The sequence below is a fragment of the Gopherus flavomarginatus genome, chromosome 1 (assembly GCF_025201925.1).
Source record: "Gopherus flavomarginatus isolate rGopFla2 chromosome 1, rGopFla2.mat.asm, whole genome shotgun sequence".
Classification (NCBI taxonomy): domain Eukaryota; kingdom Metazoa; phylum Chordata; order Testudines; family Testudinidae; genus Gopherus; species Gopherus flavomarginatus.
This window is the reverse complement of record NC_066617.1, coordinates 212519684-212544300: the sequence shown is the minus strand read 5'-3', so window position 1 is coordinate 212544300 and position 24617 is coordinate 212519684. Positions and strand designations below refer to the sequence as shown.

The 24617-nt window shown below is 41.3% G+C and overlaps 1 protein-coding gene across 1 annotated transcript in view; it reads right to left on the bottom strand.

The window, feature by feature from the left end:
• EFHC2 (EF-hand domain containing 2) overlaps positions 1-24617 on the bottom strand; it is an 87630-nt gene that overhangs the window by 14665 nt on the left and 48348 nt on the right. Inside the window, exons 8-11 of the mRNA XM_050936535.1 lie at positions 17614-17779; positions 16105-16247; positions 7301-7497; positions 3324-3457 (exon numbers count right to left, since the gene is read on the bottom strand). Of these exons, the coding sequence (XP_050792492.1) occupies positions 3324-3457; positions 7301-7497; positions 16105-16247; positions 17614-17779 (640 nt within the window). The remainder of the gene's footprint in view (positions 1-3323; positions 3458-7300; positions 7498-16104; positions 16248-17613; positions 17780-24617) is intronic.

The window sequence follows — 24617 nt, the reverse complement described above, 5'->3', positions numbered from 1 at the left end:
GGAGAAAGCTATTTTGACTCATTAACTAGGCAGACAGGAGTATATTTGAACTGTAAACTTCAGAGCATAGTGAAATTCTTGACTCATTCTAAGACAAGCCAGGAAGACTGTAGTACTGGACCATAAACTTAAGTGTCCCTTACAGCTTCAGGATGTCATGCAGGTGTGCGCATGTATTAAAAATATGCATTTTGTAAAGGCCTCTAAGTATGAAATGCTGTGAAAGATTAAAAGCAATAGTAACATATGAGAAAATAAAATAAAAGACATATGTTTCCTCAAAAAAATTGACTTTTTATAGAAGCAGAGAGGTTTTCTGTTTGCTTTGGCATAAAAATATTTTTCTCCCGAATGGTGGAAATATTTCCAGGCAGTTCTATAGTAATGCATATATTGCAAAATGGAACAGGAAGACATGGTTAAGATATTTCAAATCTGTGGATACTCCCCTGTCAGAATTGGTGGGATTCCACCCCACAAGGGGGTTCAGAAGGCCAGCAGTTGCAGGTGATGGGCACACCTTATGAGATACAGCTCCTCCCTACAGGAGCCCTGCATCTCAGCACACATGAGGTATGAAGAGATAGGCCTGTGGTGATCCATGTGAGAGATGAGGCTAGAAGACCTACCGCTTTGTGAGTCCTCCTCTCCTCTCAGATTCGTGGAGGAAGCTATTGAAGCCTCGCTGCTTAAAGAGTAGACCACAGAGCAGCTCTACAGCCTTGGGGAGAGAATTCATCTCATTCCACACCCCTCTCATCCTGCTCTGCATACAGCTTAGCACTCAGGCTGTTCACAGCTGCACAGAATTCGGGCTTCAAAGAATACACAGTATGCTTACATGTAACAAAAGCTACACCTCCCAGAATAAAAACCTTTCCCACTATACATAAGTGCAGTCAGCCCTTCTCAAGTCTGCCACTCCAATTTGGTAATACAAGTGCTAGAGGCTTTGACACATTATCAGTGCATGGCAGAGAACAACAAAATATTTCAGATAATTAGTTCATAATTTGGACCAAAGCAAATATTTAATGACCAAGTTATTTGGTTTTTAGAGAGATTACTGGGCATGTGCAATAAACTGCTTACTCAGACGTAAGGTTTTTCAGCATAACATCATCAGCTTGGTGTTTTGCCCTTTCTTACTGTAGTAGGAAGACCAACCATCTCAAAGCATTTAATGGTCTAATATCTTGACTTTGATCATGGATTAACACCTATTTGATCTCAATAAAACTTCTAACACTGATCCTTGAGTACCTTGAGCAAAAAGAAGGTGCCAGTGGCACTGACTTCTCCTGGTATGAATCTTACCTCTCTAGATACTCATTTTTCATTACTGAAGATGAGGTTTCATTCTTTTGTTGATACTTCTACTATAAAGTGTTACAAAGACCTGTCTTTGGCCCTTTTCTTCTCATCTATATCTCTTCTAATATAGTTCATCAGTAGTTTCTATCTGAGCTAACATTTCTATATGGATGACATTCCACTGTACATCTTGTTATTTCCTATTTATCTACTCCACTTATCTCTGAAGCTCCTGATATCATCATATACTACTACTCAAAGTTTCAAAAACTGAAGTGCTAAGTAAAACAATCTTCTCTGTCCGACAGCTTTGACTTTACTACCACTCTCCTTAGCTCAGACCCTTCCTTTACCACCAAAGCCAGAAATCTTGAAGCTGGCCTTGATACTGAATTTAATTTCCCCTTCCATATATAACTTGCCTATACATTTGTTCATTACCACCTCTGGATCATTGCCAGAATCCAGACTTCCATTAACCCAGCCTCTCCTCAAATACTTATTCATGCTTTAATCACTGCTTGAGTGAACTACTACATTCCCCCAGGGGTGAGCTGGAGCCGTTCACACCAGTTCGCACGAACCGGTTGTTCAGTTCAGAAGCGGTTTTAGAACCGCTTGTTAACTGGCTTCCCTGCGAGGGAAGCTTTGATGGGCTTCAGCGGGCAAGCGTGTAATTCCTCCTCCCGGCCACCGGGGGCGCTGCGCTGCGGGAGCCATGTGGGCTGCCTCCTGGCCCTGTTGCTGCTGCTCCTCGGACCTCTGGCCCTGAGGCTCCGGCTGCTGCCTGGTGGGTTCCTGGCTGCTCTGCTGGGCCTGGGCTGCTATCCCCATGTGAGTACTCACCACGCTGCCAGCAGCCACCACGCTGCCCGCAGCCATCCCGTCTGCACCGCCTGCCTGCACCCCCTGCCCACAGCCCCCCCTGCCTGCACCCCCTGCCTCCAGCTAGTCCTGCCCCACGCCCGTCTGCAGCCAGCCCTACCTCCACTGCTGCCCTGCAGTTCCCAGGGCAGTAACCCTGCACACCTGCTTCAATGAGGGGGCCAGGGAGCAGCTGGGACCCACACATGTGCACACCCTAGAGTGACCAGACAGCAAGTGTGAAAAATTGGGATGGGGGTGGGGGGCAATAGGAGTCTATATAAGAAAAAGACCCAAAAATCGAGATTGTCCCTATAGAATCTGACATCTGATCACCCTAGCACACCCCCAGGGAGTGGCGGGGACCCACACATGTGAAATGGAGCTCATTTCTAGTTCAGGCCCATCTTTTTAAAAAAGAACTTTAGGTAGGGTTAACATACATCTGTATTTTTCTGGAGATGACAGGCTTTTTGGTTCTTAAATCGCTGTCTGAGTGGAAAAATACGGACATATGGTAACCCTATTGGTACAAAAAATACATACTGTGGCACATCCCTTAAATCAGAACTTTTTATAGGGAACCGGTTGTTAAATTTTAGCAGCTCATCACTGCATTCCCCTCTTTTAAGATCTTCCTAGTTTGTTTCCTACACTTCAAGGGGCCTGGATTCCGTAACTCAAAGAATCAGGACTCAAGTAACCCCATTCTCTGTTGTTTCCTATCCATCTCTGAATTCAACTCAAAATTGCCTTCCTGATTTTCAGAACTTCCAGCTGACTTGGCCGACCCTACCTGTCTGCTCATATGTTCACCTACTCCCCTGCCTATGCAGTTCTGATCTTATTCTCCTGTGGCTGCACTGCTAACTCCACAGAGAACAGCCACATTCATTTGTGCTGTCCAAGCTATTCAAAACATTCTCTTGTTCTAAGCCAGAATCACTTCCTTTTCTTTAAATTCACCTGAAAACCTTCCTTCGTATTGCATTTCACACAAGTGCTAAAACTAGTGGAAATCAAATACAAGTCATCTATCACTTAACACACAATTGTGCAAAGAGCTTCAAGAAACAGCAATGCTCTGTACATTTCGTGAAAATCACCCTAAGTAAATGTTAAAACTGAGAATCCCTCGTTCTTACCTGAAAGGGTTATATTCAATCATGTTGGTGTGTTCAGGATCAGTGGCTGCAAAAATCTGCTTGATCTCTCTGGAACTAGGTTCTCCTATAGCCTTCAGTTTGTTCAGGATGAGGCTGATATTGGCCATTGGGAACTTAATGGAGGGGGAAGAACAGAAATATTCAGAAAGGCATTACTTAGTTAACGTATGCACAGTGTTATGGAGGCACTGTATACTTGCTAAGCATTATCATCCTCATTGTCTCATCTGAAATGTGCAGTACATATCACAGCATTTTCTATGTGAGTTTGAGAAAAAGCCAACTGCTGAAAAAATTTGCTTTTTACTGAAAATGTTAAAAGCTCAATAAATGTACTTATCTGTTATACCTTCAGAAAGCTTAGATTTTAATTACTGAAAACGATGCCCAGTCTTGCTTCAATGCAACATCAAAGCAGATAGAGGTACATTTTAAAGCACAAGTTTAAAAATTGTTTTTGCCCTCACTGTCCACTGCTGCATCCCACTTAATCCTCATTTAATACATATGATCAATTTAAAATAAACCTTTTCATCCTTCGCTTTGGTGAACAGCTTACTGCAGTTCCAGTGCATATGCTCAGTCATCTAAACTTGCCATTCACACTGGGTTCAGCACAGATAGTATTATTAGGAACCAATTTTTCCCAGAATGAAAGCTAAACGTTTCTTTCAACAAGTGGCATTCTTCTTGATTAGGCCATTCCAATTAGACTTGAGACTTAAGTTTCAAATCCAGTATTCAGCTTTGCTATGTTAAAACCCTGTACATAATTTGCTTGGTACTCTTAAAAGTGTGTAGTCAACAAGAATAAAACTTTGATTTTTATTTTTTTGAATAAACAGTCATTTAACAGATGCTGAATCAAGTTCTAGAAAGTATAATGAAACAAGCGAAAAACTGTTTTCTCCCATTTGATACACAGTGTTGTTCTGAGTAGCAAATATTGAAATTAGATAAGGCTGGCAATTAAGGATCTAACCATAAGAGAGGTTAGGCCTGACTCTCAGTTACACTTAGCATAACTGCGAGGCACGCCCAGCATCTCTTAGGCATCTTTACATCACCCTGGTTGTGTTAAAAGCCCTAAAAGTGGGTGTACCGTAAGACCCTAATAACATTGCCTGAGCAGCACAAAGGGGCCTTAGTGTAATTAATAATCACCAGTTTGAATTAACCTACCTGCTAGACAGGACATGCACACTTTGTCATTTACGACTTGTCTACATGAACACTTACTTTGCAGCAAGCTGGAATGTGAATCTACCCTGCACTAGTGCGTGGCAGGCTAACTATACCTGTGTACCTTGCTGACATCATTAACAGTTCCTTAAGGAGCTTTGATCTAGTCTCCATACACAGAATCATAGATTATTAGGGTTGGAAGGGACCTCAAGAGATCATCTAGTCCAACCCCCTGCTCAAAGCAGGGCCAATCCCCAAATGGCCCCCTCAAGGATTGAACTCATAACCCTGGGTTTAGCAGGCCAATGCTCAAGCCACTGAGCTATCCCTCCCTCCCCAAATATGCAGAGCTGTGTGGGAACTGGAATTTCTAAATTTGTGGGAAATTCCTCAGTTTCTAACTTTGTTTTCATTCCAAATCCGGAACAAAACCAAACAATTTCAAAATTTCCCAGAAAATGAGATTTTTGAAAATAATTTATTTTGGATCAGTCAAAATGTTTCCTTTGACTATGACTTTTTACATTTTTATAATATAAAAATGAAATAAATTTCAAAATTAAAATCAAAATACTCTGTTCCAAAAATACAGAAATGGAACTTTATCAAAATGCCTTTTATTTTTTAATCTAAACAAAAATGCATGAAAAATCAACACATTTCTGCAGAAAGTTTCTGTTTTGGCATAATGGCATTTTGTAATGGAGAAATGCTCAGCTAAAACTTTTCTGACCAGCTCTAAAAACAGACACAGATGAGAAAAGTGAGCAAGGCAAAGGAAGGAAACAGAGAACTAAAGGTTAGAGAAATATTTAATTTAAAAATAAAAGGATTAAGAATAATCTTAAAACTCTCTTCCTCTAGAATGTATTTATTTTTCATTGTTTATCTTCAACTTTTGCTCAGGTAGGTGAAGTACGTGACTCCCTGGACCACTGTGACAAATTAGTATACTTAATCCTAATATTCAGTATTCAAATACCATGCATAAATCACTTAGGCATCAATACAACAGTAAAGCTTATTTTCACCATCTGTTTTAAAATCTTATCTGCAAGAATAAGAGTTTTCAAAACTCATTTTTAAAGGACTGTTTTCTCAATGTTTCTTGTTCACATTCTGCCAATTGTAATGCTGATATATGCATTCACTTAGTCTGAAAAACTAGGATCTCATTTATTTGCTTAGGGATTAATCAAATGCAAACAGCAGCTCCAAAGAACATTTGTAGTTTAATGGTGCACTGTATATTTTGGAGCATAGTTTGGTTATGATACTAGGAGTACAAACAAATTGCAGGGAATAAGAGGTGTATATAGCTTTATCTTTTTATTAATACATAACAGTTAAAACACTTTATATCAACAAGCACTCAACAAACGAATAATCCTTACTTCACCAAGTGAAGAAGACAATGTTAGTATCCTTATTTTACAAAGAAACAGAGGCTGAAAACCTGTTTGTCTCACTCAGATGAGTAGTGCATGGGGCCCAAAGGCATTAAGAGCTAGACTGTGTCTACTTTACCATGACTGGGTAGTGGAATAAGGATTTCCACCCTCCCATATGAAACAGTATTAGGTGTACCCACCCCTGGGATCTGGGACTTAGGCACAGCAGAGTCCTTGAATGGCTGCTTCTTGCCCCCTTCCCTTTCAGTGAGCAGGTGGTCATGGAATAGGTAAAGACTTGACTAGAGTAACATTGTACCCCCCCTCCCACCACCCCCTATCCCACCCACACACACACAAGATGCCAGGACACAAGGCTGGAGGGAAATCCCTTTTCTTGTTAAGGACCGATTCAATGTATTCTTTGCCCTTCCCTACCTGCCACTGTGGGAAAGGGCAGCTTTGGCGAAATTATGACTCAGACACACTGAGTCTGAGACACGTTTCCTTCTGGTGATCCACCACAAGCAATGCAACTTATACTCTGCACAGAACTGTGCCTCAGGGCACAATCTGGCCCTAAGCAAGTTGCTCAAGGTGAGTATGGCAGAGCAGGGGTTAGAACTCAGGAGTTCCTGATTTTACATATTCTTCAAATGCATTTTTAAATAATTTCAGAATAATATTTAACACTTCAGAGAAAAGACTTCCCAAATATGTACACCTACAGTTATAATTATTTCATCATAATCTCCCTAAGTGTATGCTTCTGCACAGCATACCCAGACCAGTAGTCCACCCATAATACTCTGCAATTCTTTATAGCAGCTTGTTTTTATCGTCTCCTCCAAGTTACTGTTTCTGCCAGTGCCTCATGTGACAACTGCTGTGGGAAGATGCAGCCAGAACAACTATGACATACCTGTGTGGCTTTGGTTAACATCGACTCTGTTACCAGGACCACGTATAAATTAACTGGCACGATAAAAGTACGTATCATCAGTTTTTCCCCTCCCTCTGCTAATTATTGCTTTCCTTTCTGAAAACAATGCCAGTCTCAGCAGATCATCAAACTCAATGCAACTGAGATCTTGAATCCCCAGCTGTGAAGGGAATATGTGATATTTGTGACAAAGCACATGATCAGAGATTATATATATATATACACACACACACACACACACACACACACACACACACATACAGAGAGGAGGGCAGTGAAATGATCAAATTGTTAAGATAAATAATTAAATAATGATAGTTTGGTACACATTTTAGTGTGAAGAAACATGGTAAACTTGGTTATGAGAAAATTATATAGATAAGATACTCAATGCACAGTCCTGAAAGGCAAAATAAAATAGCAAAAGCTCAATTCACCTCATCTGCATGCTTCTCCATATAACTGAAAGCATACTCATCAGCATCCACCAAAAGAAAGTTGTGACCATGGAAACAAACTTTGGCTCCAACAAACAGATCCTGAGCTTTGAAGTACTCAGATATCTCACTCTTAAAAAGCTCCTGCCCAGGCTTCTTAATACGACTTCTTTCCAGGAACTTCCCACCAAGTATCCCTGGAGGAACAGAATTGTAAATAATTAGCTGTACTTTGCTATTTTGTTTTTAAATATTAGTTTTCATCTTCACGTTTCATCTCCCATACTCCCTCTCTCTCCCTCTCATTCCTGAAAGGGCCATCTGTATCAGTGCCCACAGCAACAATTACACTGTGCACATTCCCTCACATGTGATCCTTATAATGCCTGCCAACACCTTCCTTTTTTCATAAAAATGTGACAGAAGTTTGCCTCTTCTCATGGTTTCCACAACCCAGACATCAGCACTGGGATCCTTGGGAGGGATACAACACAAGCAATTGCACTTGAACAGCTAAAGCCAAATACAGCTTTGGATAAGGAGAAAGTCCTAGTCATATATACTCAATTTTTGGTTTACCATTATTCCAACTTCTTTTTAAGAGCTTATGAATGTGAAAAAACACAGGACTGAGATAGCTCTAGCTTTCCCAGATAGCTCTTCCAATGCAACTTAATTCTGATCTGCTTTCCTTTGTAAACTTGACGTCCTCATGGTAATTTTGTTTTCATATATAATGATTTTATACACATCATGGGAACCGAGCATGTGGTTGAAGTGCACTGTGAGATTTATACTATAGGGGGATTTTAAAATGTAAATGACATTTAAGTGCCAAGTACAAGTGCAAGTAGGGCAGAATGGGTACCATTGTTTGCAAAGTTAAAGTGACTAGCATGTAAAATACTAGAAGGAATAGGCTTTCTTTTGAATTGATTTACTATAGTTTTGCAATGCCCAGCAAATCTGCATCACATTTACCAAATTCTAGAAAACAGTTTGTCAAGTGTTATGTTTTATCAAGATATGTTACTACGTTAAATGTGCACTACGCCAGTTCTGCAGTGCCTGGGCTTCATTTCCTGTTTATATCTAACCTTTCAAACCAAAAGCCAAAAAGCATACTTTTGTAACTTTTTATGATGTCTTACATATTCTGTAGTGATGTAAATCCAATAAAAAGCTGATGGACAGTGTAATAAAATGCCATTTATAGTCAAAACTGTAAGTGAATGTGAAACCCAACTACTTATTAAACAAGAGTTTGGATCAGATATCTTACTTAATTGCTCCACTAGCATCATAAAAGTGATAGAAAAAATACATTAAGGTAATGATCAGGGTCTAGCTTAAACCCAAAAAAAGCATGAAAATTCAAAGTTAAGGATAGAACTCTGAACTTAACACATTCCTTTTCACCTAGATATAGCAGCACATACGATACTTTAGATCATACAGTTTTAGAAGATGTATGAAATACATAAGCAGAACTGGCCACCATCAGATTGGAATTTCAGCCCAGACTGCATTTCCCTCCTTCTGTGGGTTTAAATTAGAAATTTACCTTAATGTGTTTTTCTAATGTTTAAAAGTAGTACTTTTCTAATACTGCAAAGAAAAATTAAAATAACAATAAGGAACACTGCTAGGTTAAGGACCTTAGGTTGAGATCAGATGAGCAATTTCAATGGAAATCTGCAAGAAGCAGACTCAAAATAAACACCAACAAGAAAGTCTTCCACTGAGATCAGAGCAGTCCTTGCAGGTGTTTTGTACAGCTGTTAGATTAGTATTAACACAAGGTGGAAAATGGGTTATAGTCTCCTATATGGGGAGCGATAGGTCTCAGATTTTGCCCCCATTTTCAACAGAAGCTTCAAAATGTCCAAAAAAATTAAATTTCTAATGTAATTTGCAAAATATTAATAATGAGTTGCTTCTCCTCCTGTGATTTTTCAGGATGCTGTCCTGAGAAAAATGAGAACAATGTTAAGGTTGTAGTGTTCGTTTTGCAACTCCAAATAGTTTAATTTGCCTATTAACATCAATTTCTAAAATTAAAATAGGAATTATAAGCATTTTGAATCTGAGTAAAAGAGGGATGATGACTAAAAAAACAACAACCAAAAAAAAACAAATTTACTGTTACTGCCCGATTCCCATCTGTTCTGAGGTCATTATTATTTTCCCCTACTTAGACCCATTCCAGTCCCACCTCGCTCCCTATGCCAAAGTACCCACTCTCCTCCTCCAATCCCTGTCCCTTTGCCCTTATCCCTTGTACCCTCCCATCTGTGACCTCTGCCACCCCTCTTCTCTCATTCTTAATCTTGATTCTCTCAGCTAGCTCCTTTTTCTCAGCCTTCAAACATATCTACTTCTCTGCATTTTGAAAAATAAATCTTCCTCAGTTTCTCCCACCTTTCCAACTGCTACCCTGTCTCTGTAACCCCTTTCACATCCTAAATCCTCCTGTTGCTTGTACTTCCTTTCACTCCTCTGTTCCACAGAGACTTCTCTCACTGAGTCAGTCACCAATTAGCTTTTCTTGGCCAAGTCCAAATCTCTCTTCTTCAGTCTCATTCTCCTTGATCTCTCCATGCTCACTCTGCTTGACCTGTCTACTACCTTCAACACTGTTAACCATATCATCCTTCTTAACTCTCTTCTACTTCGCCTTTCTGAACTCATGTACTTTTATTTGACTATCAGATACTTGATTTGGAGTGCTCCCTTCAGTATTTCCTCTGGAGGTGTCGCCTCCTCTTTACCCCCTCTTTACATCCAAATTCTGTCTTTGGCCCTCTCCTCTTCTTCCTCTGCACTTTATGCCTGGGTAACCTCATCCACTCGATCTGAGCTACTACCTTTATGCTGACTCTCTCTCTCTGCCAATGACTGATCCCCTTTTGTTCCCTTCTCGCACAAGTGCCTGTGCTCTCCTGAGTGCTGGCCTCCGAGCCTGAAATGGTCTCACTGGTCTGGTAGGCCAAGTAATCTCCCTTACTATATATCTTCTCAAAACCCACTGCTTTTCAAAATCCCTCAAACAACAATCCGCAAATTCTATTAAAACAATTATTTAAGGTAATTAACAAAACAAAAAAGACCACCCAGGAAGTACTACAATAGGTAATGTAGTACCCAAACAAACCCTTAACTTTATTCTGTGTATTTCTATGTCCCTGCATCCCTCCTTTTCCCTTTTGTTGTTCAATAACAGCAGCAGCAGCAACTGGAAGCATCAGTATGGATAAAGGGTTTGTGTATGCATTATGTATTGTATACTATGTAAAATAAGCAAAATCCAAGGGAATGGAAAGACACTGATAGATGTTCCACCCTGCGGGATTTGTACCAGCATCCTCCCTCTATTGATATAACATATATGGAAGCAACTGTTTCTATAGACAGTTCCATTATAACTAGTTATGGATCTAATATGTAGGCTGGAACAGTGAAGAATGAAAGCTAGAGGCTATGGAACACAGGTGGAGCGCCTTTCTACACTCAATTTTTGCCTCTACGCCGGGGGGGGAGGGGGCGGTGGCAGCACTCATGGAACATATATGGACAACACATCTTGAAGAACTAATTACTGTAAGGTACAAGCAGCAATTTCTTCTTCTCTGAGAGCTGGTCCATAAACATTTCACTGTTGGTAACTCACAGGCAATGACCTAGATTACAGGAGGTGGATGCTAGGAGTCTACCTAACCAATGCGTCTGACGAAGTGGGTATTTACCCACGAAAGCTTATGCTCCAATACGTCTGTTAGTCTATAAGGTGCCACAGGACTCTTTGTCAATGATTGTAGGTGAGTCCTACCAAAATTAGCATCAGATCTTCATGCTTCCACTATGGAGTAATGCTGGGTGAATGTGTGTACTGAGCCCAGAGTAGCTACCCTAGTATCTCCAAGTATGGGAACATTTATCAAAGAAGCAACAGAGGATGTTTGTGCTCTGGTAGACTGAGATGTTAGACCCCCCTATGAGAGTATGTTAGCTAATTCATCACATCACATGATACAAGCAGAGATCCAGTTCGAACACCTGTGTTGGAAGGGCTTGTCCTTTAACCCTGTCTGCATAAAATATCAATAATCTTGGGGATACCCTGAATGGCTTAGTCCTATCTACACAGAAGGAGAGCACTCTAAGAACTTCTGTAAAGTGTGCCATTTCACCTCACCTTTATTTGAACATGGATTTTTTTTTTGGGCAGGCGGGGGAAACAGGTCAAGGGATGACCTGAATTAAGTGAAAGACAGAGACCACTTTCCGTAAAAATTTAAGGTGCGGTTTTACTGGCACCCTGTCTTTATAGGGGGCCTTGCCATCAGGTGTTTGTATCTCCTCAACCCTTCGGGACAGTGTTACTGCCACAGAAAAGTTGTTTTAATAAAAAAGTGGAAAGAGAGAACATATGGCCATTGACCCAGAAGGTGGGCCCAATAGCCCCAATCAGTCCAATATTTAGATCCTGAGGAGGGAAGAGGTTCTCTGACTGGGGATATACAAAGCTAGCTACCGTAGGGTGTGAAAATGTAAAATATCACTGAAGAGGAGGGTGGAAAACTGAGATGGCTGCTAGGTGAACCCTCTGGGAACTCACTGACAGTCCAGAGTCCTTTAAAGAAAGATGGCAGTCCAGCATGTCTGGAATTTGCTGCACCCAGATTATGAATCTCTTCCACTTAGCAGCATAAGTATGCCTTGTAGAATCTTTTCTACTGTAGATTAAGATGTTTTGTACTTCAGGGTAATAGGATCTTTCCACTCAGGTCAGCTAGCCAGCACCCATGCCATAAAGTGCAGGGAATGTGGATCCAGATGGAGAATCTCATAGTGCCTGAGATATTACATCAGCCTGGAGAGGCAATTGTATTGGAGGTTGGATGGAGAGATTCTTTAGGTGTAAAGTACCAGAATTGTCTCAGACATCTGATGAAGTGGGTTCTAGTCCACAAAAGGTGATCCCAAAATAAATCTGTTAGTCTCTAAGGGGCCACCAGGACTCCTCATTGTTTTTGCTGATACAGACTAACACGGCTACCACTTAAACTTACAGAAATGAGTTTACCAAAGATCTAGAAGCTATACCTACAGCATCACAGGCTGCTTGGAGTGATATGCATAACATCACCTTCAGCACTGAGCAACTTAAATTCTTCTCTACTGTCTTAAAAAAGCCTGCCTGCACATTTAGCCATGTAATCCCACTTTAGATAATTGTATTTTGCCAACCAGGCTTGGTAGTTTATGATTCTCATTTGCAGGCTTGATGTGGAGTACTTTTCCTCATCCAAATAAATCTAACTTTTTGGGTTCCTTGTCTTTTCATGTTGCTTTGTGTTGCCTTCCATGTGATCTCTCTTCATTCACCACAAGAACCACCCATGATGCCAGCTATTGCGTATAAAATTGCTCAATACCCTGGGAAGACAATAGGTGGCAATGATGATATGAGCTCTTTGATGCTGATTCCAAAGAGGCAGGTGTCTCCCAGAGCAATTTAGCTGATTCAAGATGTCCATTTTTGATGGGCACTGCAAGAGATCCAAGTATGGACCTGTGTAGGATGTCCAGAAGCTTCTGCGATTTTTCCTGTACTGCTTCAGCTGGAATCTCCAGTGTGTTAGATATTCTGCATAACTAGTCCTGGAACATCTTATAGCCCTCTGGGGTTGAGGTAAATGACTCAGGGACTACTGTTTCATACTGGGATGATGAGAATATGTGAAACTGGGTTAGGATGGCGTCTACTTGGGCTTCCTCACTGGAACCATGAATGTCTGTTCAGCTGGGAGTGGAGCAGATTGGGTTGGTGGAGGTGAAGAAGGGGATCTAATCCTGGATTGGGAGGCAGGCATTGGCCTTCTAGCCTGATGCTTTCCTCCCAGAGCCCAATACAGACAAAGGCACTGTTAAGCACAAGACCCAGGTAGCCAAGGGAGAGGATACCAGAGAATTCTATCCCTCTTTCAGCTTCTACACTGAGGGTAATAGAACTCAACCCTTGACTCCCTCTCCGTGGTGTGCTGCCTGAATATCTAGACTCTGGAGAACAAATTGGGCCAACCTCCCTACTGCCTGCAGAGCCTGAGAAGGAGAATATATAGTCCTCCTGGAGGGAAGGAGCTGTAGCAGCTGGTGTGCTAGGAGCACCTTTAGTCCGTGCTCTGGTTGGTACCACTGATGTACCTGGTACCAGTATCAGAGCAGCAGTCAGTGCTGGAGGAGGTAGTTCCATCACTGCTAACAGTGGAGAGTCCAGCACTGAAGAGACCAGTAGGTCTTTCAATGCTGTATATAATTTATATATAAATTGATATATAATTTGATATCAATTATGTTGGTATCAAAGACAGGTGAGTAGATGGTCATAGTGCCAAGGTTATTAGTATGAGAGACATCAGGGCCTCAATGCTGAGAGGTCTGTACTGAGAGATTTAAGCGTTACCAAGTGAGGCACAGTGAACAGTGCCAGACTGGGTGCTTTTTCTTCTGAAGCTCGAGAGGATTTATGGTTCCTTGAAGAAGAGGACAGAGATCTCTTTCCTTTGAAGGTCCAGTGGTCTTTCCTCCCTCTGTACCCTGAGATTTTACCAAACTAGAAAGATGGATCTTTAGGAGCAGCTCTTATTATTAATTATTAATCATATTTATTTTGAACAGTGTCTACCACAATCAGGTCTTGGTCTATGACGGAGGTTTCTACGTGCTACAGTAATAAATAAATAAATACAATATTGAAGTGTCTAATGGCCAACAAAGAATGGACCCCTCTTTCCAAGACACTGCACAAACCAGAGCAGTAAGTGGTCCTAGCCCCAAAGAGCTTACAGTCTAAATAGACAAGACAGAGGATGTAAGAAGGAGTCGCGAACAATGGCAGAGTGAAAAGTGTGATGGCAGCTAACATTAAGCTAATTCCACAAGTTTTTATTTTTTTTGTGGGTGTGTTAGGGTATAGATTTACTTAGGAAGGGATTGGTTAAATGGAAAGAAAAGGGAAGGGAGAGGGGACACTGAAGGGCAGGGCGTGAGGGAGACAGGATAAGAGGGACAAATGTGGAGTGAAGCTGAGGTGAAAAAAATGGGAAGGAGGGAGAGGGGTGTGTTGGAACAAACAGCCAATCAAACACAGGGCAGAGAAAGTCCAGTTAAAACTGTAGAAAATTCTCTGAATGTCCAGAGGTCCCTGCTTTGGCCATTTCTGCCCCAGCCAGCTGGAGACTCTGGCCAGCTAGGCCATATGACAAGGGAAAAGGGGAGGCACCACCTGGGTCCTAGTATGTCCAGAGTAGGGGGAAGTCTATCTTGCACAGTTCAGGGTTCAAGGAGCTGCTGGGGTGAGAGATCACCCATGAGGCCCCATTTTCTCCCACCCCCAGTGCAGCATTCCCTAGTTTGGTTGCTTCTGCTCCCACTTTCACTCCAGGAGTTAAGGTGGCAGCCAGAGCACTTTTAGATGATGAGTGTTAAGAAACTGCTGCTCCCGGTGTCTCGGGGTTTGGAAAGGGATGCACTGACCTCTCCAGGGAGAATATTTTCAGAGGAGACTCCCTGGCTCTTTGGGGTCTCATTGAAACTGATTTATATGTAGTACATGATTCTGTTATGTGCACCTCACCCAAACCCAGCAAGCATCTAGTGTGCACATCATTGGAAGACACTACTGCCTCGCAGGAAGAGGAATTTTTTAAGCCTGGAGATTTCTGCTCAGCCATTATGACTGATCTCAGTTCCAGAGCTAACTCATGGGAAAACAAAAAAGTGAATTTCCTTCTAAAAGGAAGAAAGGAATTACTATAAAAAAATCTGTAACAATAACACTATTAACTAACTAACTATTAAGTACCTAACTATCCAGAACTATTTACCTGGCAAAGAATAGGCCATATAATGAGCTAAGAAGCTTGGACACTGCAAGTTCCAACCCATACCCAGAGGAAGGGAGAAGGAAATGAAGGGTAGGGTCGCCCTGCCCTTTTGGTCCTCAGAGGGACAGGCATGGTCCCCAAAGAATATTGCTGGCCCAAAGTATCTGGACTTAATTGTACTGGATGCATGCTCACCAACAGTGAAACACATATGGACAAGAACTTGAAGCACAGATCATTCATCACTAGAAAGGCTGGATGAGCTGTCTCCTGGAATTCAAATCAATGTCACTCTAGCAGGTCACTAAAACAGCTCCTGGCACAAGACCAAATTTACCCTTCAAATGCCAATAAACTGTGTATTGTTTAAGATATTGTTATGTATATTAGATTACAATGATTTTGCTTTTATACTGTGCCTCTATATACTGGAAAACATATACAGTAGCTAGCATAATAATATTGATTCTGCAAAACATAGAACTTACTGTATGATTTCCAATATGTTAGGTTTTCTATGGGTTTATCCCTATTTACCATCAATGACAACAATAAATACAGTTTCTATATGTTATTTATAACAAAAGCAAGCTCCCCTGGGTAAGATTTGCAAATAGAAAATGTGCCACCATCTTTAGGAGCCAATTACTTTAAATGTTGTGAAGTGCTGTCTTACAACAAATGGTTTCATTCTGAGTATCACAGACTATAAATTAGCACAGCCAACTACTATTAACGTAAAACAGTAGACCTCAGTCAAGCCTGAAAGAAACAGATGTAGATCTGACTGAATTCAAAAGGATTTGTGCAGGCTTCCATTAGGATTGAGTTCAGCTATAGGGTTTAATGATCACTACATTTTAATCAAAGCAGCAGAACTCTTGGATTTGCTTCCAGAGGATTATCATCTCTTACCTGTATTTCGCTGTGGGGTCTCAAACACTGTAATTGTGTCATCACTCAGAAAATAAGAAATAATGAACTGCCGATCCTTGTCAATGGGATTATCAGTAATAAATTTTGCAAGAAAGCGCAGCAGGTTACTTTCGAGGCCTTTTCTACGAGGGCAGAAGAAGTGGCAAGAAATTCAGTACATAGTATGATGAAACTTTTCATCACTTGGAAATGCATTTTGTGAAATAAACTGTGTTATTCTTGGTCTGGACAGGAAATGGAATGAAATTCCCTATTTTTTCAAAAATAATTTTCAGCTGGGGTTAACAAAGCCAAGCAGGATCAGCCAGATAGAAAGGAATTATTTTTCAGGGCACAACTGGTTCTCTGATTACAGATTCTGATTGCATTTGTATTCAATCTCAATTGCAAATCAGGCTCAAAGTTTATTTCCAGAAATTTCATTGGGCAAAAAAGCATTTTTTAGATGTATTAATTTCAAACCTAAATACAAATCAAAATACGTGTCAGGACCCTCTCCAGGAAATTTTGCCAATCAGATTCTTTTTCCACGTGGCTATTTTTTAAAATGTGAAAACTGCATGAACTCAACAATAATAAATCTATTGATTTAGATGTTACTATTTAAAAATGTACCATAGTTATATAAATTATTAAAATTTTAATAAAGTCTTCTAAAAGCATTCTCGTTTCTGAAGGCTCTACATGTGGGTTAATGGACCTCAGCTCTGCAATGCAGCTTTGGTTTTTACTCAGGATTCATAAATCATGGCACAGTCTGTATATGGAAATAGAAGGTGCTAATGTTTTCATATTGCTATAGTACAACTGTGCGTGACAACCAGCCAACAAAGAAAGGAACTGTCAGGAAATCTCAAGAGAAACAAACGGGAGTTATATCATATTTGTGGATCTTCTGAAATTCTTTTTAATGGTCTACACTTGGAGCCGGGGGTGTGAGCGCCAGCTCACGTAGATATACTCAGACTAACTCTCATCCAGCTAGCGTGCTACAAATAGTAGTGGAGCAATGGTAACATGGGGAGTGGCGCAGCAGTACAGGCTAACCACCCCAAGTATGTACCCACAAGGTCTGGTTGGGTCATAGTTGGGGCAGCTAGCCCCAACCACCTCTCACCACTGCATGTGCTAGCACAGCTACGTTACTTTGGTTTAGTATGATAGCTCAATGAGAGCTAGTGCAAGTATGTCTATTCGAGATGGCAATTACATCCTAGTTCCAAGTGTAGACATACCTCAGAGACTGATCCAACGCCAAATGAAGTCAACGGAGTCTTTGTATTTATTTTAATGGGAATCAGATTAGACCCTAACTTCATGGAAGATGGTATTTGCCTAGTTCACAGAAATGTCAACTGCAATGTTGCTAACCAAGTCCTAATACACCTGGACACTTAAGTCATGTAACCCTGACATTTCACTTAACACTCCTCTCCCCTGCAACCAGGAATTTAAAAAACTGACTGGGATTATCTTTCACTAAAATACCTGTCCTTCTCCATGAATTTCTTGAAATCTTTCTGAGGAGGTTGAGGAAGAAGGCTCAAGCAGGAGCATAGAGAATCCTCTTCAGAACCAAATCCAGTGTACGGTGGAAACTTCCTTTCTATTTTTGCAGGAGGTGGAGCCTTGAATGGAATCGGGGTAAAATCCTCTATAAGAAAATAAGACAGTAAGATTTTTTTTCAGATCATGCTATTTTATTAAAGATATTGCATTTTCAGAATAGATGTCTATTAATATATTCGTGTAACAGGGCAGAATCTCTCCCTTTATATCAGAGGTCTCAAAAATGCAGCCTGCCATAAGCACCGACTCCACTAGCAGCCAAGCTCCCCTCCCCAACCCCTAACCCCCACTTGCCAAGCATGCCGTGTCCCCGCTCCTCTGCCTACCTCCCAGCACTTCCCACCACCAAACAGCTGTTTGGCAGCACTTAGGACTTTCCAGGAGGAGGGGGAAGGAGCAGGGACATGGCACGCCCAGGGGAGGAGGGGGAACAGAGGCGGGGCTGGGGCGGGGATTTGGGGAAGGGGTTGGAATAGGGGCAGGGAAGGGGTGGGAAGAGGCAGGGCAGAGGCGGGACCTCATGGACTAGACAAGCAGTCTGGGGTATGAAGTTCAGCATGTATGACTCTGCTGTGAGTAGTTGGGAGAAATGTTTATTAAAAGTGGCAACGTATTTTGTATGAATAGTTACTTTAAAAAGTTCCTGACATTACTGCTATGTTGATAGTCTGTTAGTGTAGATCGTCATCAGTGTTACTGACCACATAAGGAATAGTTACAGGTGTTTATATTTTATTAAAACCCCTCTTCACATTACAGTTTTTAAAAAGTTAATACATTGACTTTTAATACCATACTATATGTGATAGACCCAGGCCAGTTGGGAACAACAGAGTAGTAGAAGGGAGATATACTGGCCACTGGATAAGCAATTTTCTGTTCCCTGAGTAACCAGAGCAGGGCCGCTCCAGGCTAATGAGAACACCTGACTCCAATTAACCTGCTAAGAGTCAGGTGAGGCAGTTAAGCACCTGACTCTAATTAAGGCCCCTCCGATGCTATAAAATGGCTCACTCCACTCAGGCCAGAGAGAGCCAGAGAAGAGGAAGAGAGTGCGAGGAACTGGGAGCAAGAGGTGTGCAAGAAGCTGAGAGCGAGTGGAAATACTGCTGGAGGACTGAGAAGTACAAGTGTTATCAGACATCAGGAGGAAGGTCCAGTGGTGAGGACAAAGAAGGTGCTGGGAGGAGGCCATGGGGAAGTAGCCCAGGGAGTTGTAGCTGTCACACAGCTGTACCAGGAGGCACTATAGACAGCTGCAATCCACAGGGCCCTGGGCTGGAACCCGGAGTAGAGGGCAGGCCCGGGTTCCCCCCAAACCTCCCAACTCCTGATCAAACACAGGAGGAATTGACCTGGACTGTGGCCTCTACCAGAGGGGAAGATCTCTGGGCTGTTTCCCGACCCACAGGGTGAATCTCTGAGGGGAGCAAATGTGCCAATAAGCGCAGGACCCACCAACGTAGAGGAGGAACTTTGTCACATATATTACTCTTCATTTTTTTCAGTTTTGACTATGCTTTTGTATCGTTGTATGAAAAGGTTTCAGTAATGTGGCCCTCAGGCAAATGTACTAGTCCTCATGTGGCCCTGGTGGTAATTTCAGTTTGAGATCCCTGCTTTAAATCATGCATACTTCACTATTTATAAGGTGAAATGCAGGCCTGATTGAAATCAATGGCAAAACTGCTATCGTAATTTCAATGGGACCAGGATTTTGCCCATGACCTATAATGTTTGGAAGAAATCAGTCAATAGTAAGGGAAATATTATTCCTAAACAGAACCACCAAATTTTAAAAACCACTTTTCAACTTTTATCCCTTGGGATCATTCCACAATTTAAATTCCTTGCTTGTGATATTTTTCTCTGCTTTTTGTCAATTTCTATGTTTGTATTGGAAGAACTCAAATGTTTATGTCAGTCTTGGCAAGTTACCAATAAATTCAGTCCTATCCAAATACATCCACATTTTCTGAAGCTTTACTTTTATAGTCTTTCCCCTACCCTGCTCTTAAATATTGCCTTAGCTCCAGACTCACTCATCAGCACTATTCCACAACTATGATCCCTTTCTCCATATGAACATGACCAATAACCAATCTGTCCTCTCTTCACATATGCTTGTCAACTCAACAAGCTGTTATAGGGTCCACCCTGATCCCTATATCTAGCGAAAATCCTGCTGCCCTGGTGTCAGCTGCTGCTCTCGTGTGCCATAGTTGCTCCCCTGAACTGTTTTTCCTGGTATTACAACTTGCAACAGCTATTGAAGCTTACAGACAACATAAGAACCTAGATAGATACAGTCTTGATGATTATATTCTCTGTAAATAAAGTTTATTAACGTGGAAGCAACACTGATAGATGTTGGAAAATAAACGTACAACGCACTAGGCAAATCACCAGCCAGAAGAATGTCACAGAATCCACGGTCCATGAAAGAACAGAGGGCCTCAGAAAGGCAGTGTACAACAATAACCACAAACAAGTATGGGGTTTTTTTCTTCCCAAGCCTTGTCTCTTCTACCTGGAGTGGAAGAGATTTAATTCACCATTTTTTCCCTTTTCATCACCAAAACAAAAGTATTCAGTGAAAATGGTGAAATTTACACATAGTTCTACAAGAAGAAAAACTGATTGAATGAATAATGCATTTTTTATCTGAAACATCCCCAACATTATTGTACTATCGGTTTGGTTTCGGCACATGTAGAGGAAAAGGGTGAAATGTGGGCCAATTCAAACTTTCCCTGAAGTGCTTTTTCAGTCTACATGTTTATTTAAAATAGGAGTTCTCAAACTATGTCGGCATCCCAAAGTGGGTCACGACCCCATTTTAATGGGGTCGCCAGGGCTGGCATTAGATTTTCTGGGGCCAAAGCCAAAGCCAGAGGGCTTCAGCCCTGGGTGGTGGGGCTCATGCTTGGGCTTCAGCCCTGGGTGATGGAGATCAGGTTACAGGCCCCCTGCCTGGGGCAGTAGGACTCAGGCTTTGGGCGGCTCAGGCTTCGGTCCCCCTTCCTGGGGTCATGTAGTAATTTCTGTTGTCAGAATGGAGTCGCAGCAAAATGGAGTTTGAGAACTGGTGATTTAGAACATGCTAATAAACGAAGATCACAGCAACCTACTCTTTTAAATTCAGATTTATCTAACACAAGTTTGTTGTTGAAAAGTACAGCAAGAATTCAAATGTCAGAATTTCTCCTAAGTAAAGTCCTAAACACAAGAAGCACCTTCTCCATCCTTCCTTCAGCAGTTACTTCTATTGCAAGATATCCTGTCAAGAATAAGTTCTTCATGGAAAAGCTAATGCCTCCTCTTGAACCAATCAAGAGGAGTTTCTATAAAAACAAAGCAGCTAATGTATTTCCCTCAGAAGTTACACATGCCCTTTCCATGCTATATCACAACTAGTCTGGGAGGGCTCAAATCCTAAATCAATACATAAAAAGAAGTCTCCTGCTAGGACATTTTCAAATTTTACACCAAAAACCATCACTGTAACAGAGTAGCATCATGTAAGTAAACACATGACAAAATAAACATTATTTCTGGCAATATTGACCCTCTAGACAATTTCAGTGTAGTGTGTGAGGAGTTACATGTGCGACTCTAGTTAAAAAGAAACACCATGTACATTAGTCTCTGCATACTGAGAAGGGGGTGGAACCCCCTACATGAGTTTGTATGTTGAATTACAAGGTGATCACACGTATTCTCTATCTGAAAAAGAACAATCAGATTTATAATATTGATTATTCTTACCTGCGGGTAGCTTTAATCTGTGGGACTTACATAACAAATAGAACACTGATTAAGATCTTTCATGCACTCCAACAGTGCCACCTAGTGCATGTCTAACAGACAAGACAAAGATAATTGCTCAATTTAGTTTTACTCTCTTGGAACTCAGCACTTACACATTTGTTTTAATGTGTCAGTCATACCTATAATCAACCATGCTTAATACAGCACTAATAAGTCATGATCTCAACAAAATACCACAGCTTTCAATTGCTGTAGTATGGACATGTCCATTTTTTGTCTTCCCAGGTCCCATTACATAAAGCCAGTCTAGATTGGGCTCTGTGTAATTATGTAATATTTGTGTGTGGTCTTTAACTTTGACCCTCAGAACCAATTCCTAACAATTTAATGATGTGTTATCCCTGAACTCATATATTATCTCTATTAAAGTCCTGAAAATCTGTAACAAAACAGTTTAGCAGAAGTATTTTTGAACATTTGTAAACATGTCTCTTGCTGTAACAATCTGCAGAGTAACACAATGTTCTTATACGTTCTTCTCAAAAAACATCTTGCAAATCATTAGGGAACAATGCAGAAAATAAAGTAAGTAAAGTCCATTTATTCAAGTCTGAATACCAGTGATAGCATGGCAGTATTTTCGGAAGCCTTCTCAATCTATAGCTAACTTTGCACACACAGCAGTTGATCTCCCAATGATCTGCTGCACAACATCTATCCATCTCCTCGCTGGTTGCCCCCTACTATGATGACCTTCTAACATTCCTTCCAACATTTTATTGTGAATTTACTGTGGTATTGAAAGCCTTTGGTAATGAAATACTATTCATGGACAGGACAGGTACACCATAGGCACCAGCAGTTTTCTCCACAATGCTGCATCAATGCACCTCAATCCTGAAACTGAAGGATCATCTCTATGGGTATGTCTTCACTCCACAGTGAACCTGCATGACTGGCATCTGGGTCTGAGCACCTGAGTTAGGTGCCCAAGTGTGAGTGCCCCCACTGCAAAGTCTTACCCTAGTTAATGTGTCCTCACTGTTTCTGCCTTCGGACATGCATGTCTGGGGGGGATGGGAGGGCGGTATATCCCTACTCCTTTGCTGTAGGAATCATTCCCAGTCAGTTGAGGGAGAACTTGTCTGTCTGGAGGGATTGTGGGAAGGGCATCGGAGGACTACCAGAACATTAGTGATTCTGTCTACATCTTCACTGCAAAGTGGGTGGGTTCTAGCCTAACTGAAAGTGGGCTCTCACCCATTCCTCCAGCTGAGCAATGTAACCTAGCCTGGGCTTAAAGCACCCTCAGATCTGAGTAAGAGGATTTTCTATCCGGATATTAGGGAACTCGGGCTAAAACCGAAGTAAGAGCCTGGGTTATCTGTGTAGTGAAGATATACTCTATGCATGAGAGAGCAGTTCAGTGTCCAGAGCAATTCAAGGAGTCTTACTGTGGTGCTGGTTTTTATGATCAGGACATACACTATCAAATTAATTTCACATAACAGACCAGTCACTACATTTTAACCACTTTCAATCATGAAACAAGATCTGAACCAGCAACATAAAGGCAAAAAACTTTATAGCCCATTATTAATCCCCAGAGCCATCCAGTCCCCCTTAAGAATAAAAAAAACTCGAATATCATGTAGTCTTCTCAGTAGCAAAAATGGTGATAAGGAGCAGTTCAGTGGCACAGCAAAAGCGTTACGCTAGCAAAAAATCAGCTTTCAAATTTGAGATTTCATCTTTTGCTTCAATTTCAATTGAGTTTTAAAAGTACCAGCGAAGAGGTACTTGAAATTCCCTTGGACTGAAAACAGATGACTAGCCCTGGACATAATGCTTGGTTCATGCATTTGCCAACAAGCAACAGGTATCCCCTAGTTTCCAACTTTATTTTAGTGAAATGGGATCCTGCTTCACAGTTCACTTACTAAGTAAAACAAGGAGGCAATGCCTCCTTTTCTCCTGCCTTTTAAAAGAAATATTACAAGAGCACCTATTTGCCACATGGTTGGCAGTGCAGCCAAAAATGTGACACTATGTATTTTGGCTCACAAGAAATCCCTCTTCCCTCTCCACATATTATTTAATTAATAAATAATAGAAAAGTATTTACGAAAGGACGCTTCTTACTCTACTTCTGTGCTGTGATGAGACAGTAAGTAAAAAGCATAAATATAGTTCTCCTCAGAGACATACTCATGAGTGAATTTCCCATTTCATTTGGGCATGCATTGTTTATAATGTATATGTGGCTATTGCTGCATTCAGATCATCCTTCTCTTTCAATGCAGCTGCATTAGCAAAATTTAGGCAGAATATATCCCACATTAAGGTGTCTTTCCCTTGCATTTAGATCAGTGCTGCATTCATCCATAATAACGTCAGGCTTTCTGCTGAAGGGCATGAGCTATCTTTACAAAGCCGCTGTCCTTTGAAAAATCTCCCTTTGCGTTCACAAATATTATGCCGAGAAAAACAGGCAAAAACGTTGGAAACACATTGATTATCATAACCTCTGCACATCAAGAGAAATTGCCTTGTCCTCCTAAAAGGCAATTCTATCAGCATACAACTCCTGCTTAAGCCATAGAGTCAAATAAATGCTTGCACAAAGAACAGCAGTAGGTAAGATGAGTAACTCAAAATCACAACAGCAACAGTGAGCTCGGTCCTGCAAGGTGCTGAGCACTCTGGTCCCAATTTAACAAAGCACTTAAGCAAGAGTTTAACCTTTGCCAAGGTCACGGTCCTACTGAAGACAAGTTAAAACTAAGCACCTGCTTGAGTGCTTTGCTGGATCAGGGACAGAGTGCTGAGCACACTGCATGATCAAGGTCACAGAGAGTAGACGGTATCTCTGCCCGCTCCAAATAAAGTGTGCACAAGCTCCATGGAGGACAAATGTAATCTCTTCCTGGGGTTTAAATTTATAGGCAACTCACAAACAACAGAACATAAACCCCAACCTTGAGCTTTCTCACCCAACCCGACCTGTTCCAAGAGTTACCCACAGGGCCTCCTTGTCTCTACCTTTAGTCCCCTCTGACTAAAAGGTCACGCCTTTTTCTATCCTGACAGGATATCCAGGAGGTTATCATGTCACAGTAAATCAGCAGAATTTAGCAGTTTTATGCAAAGTT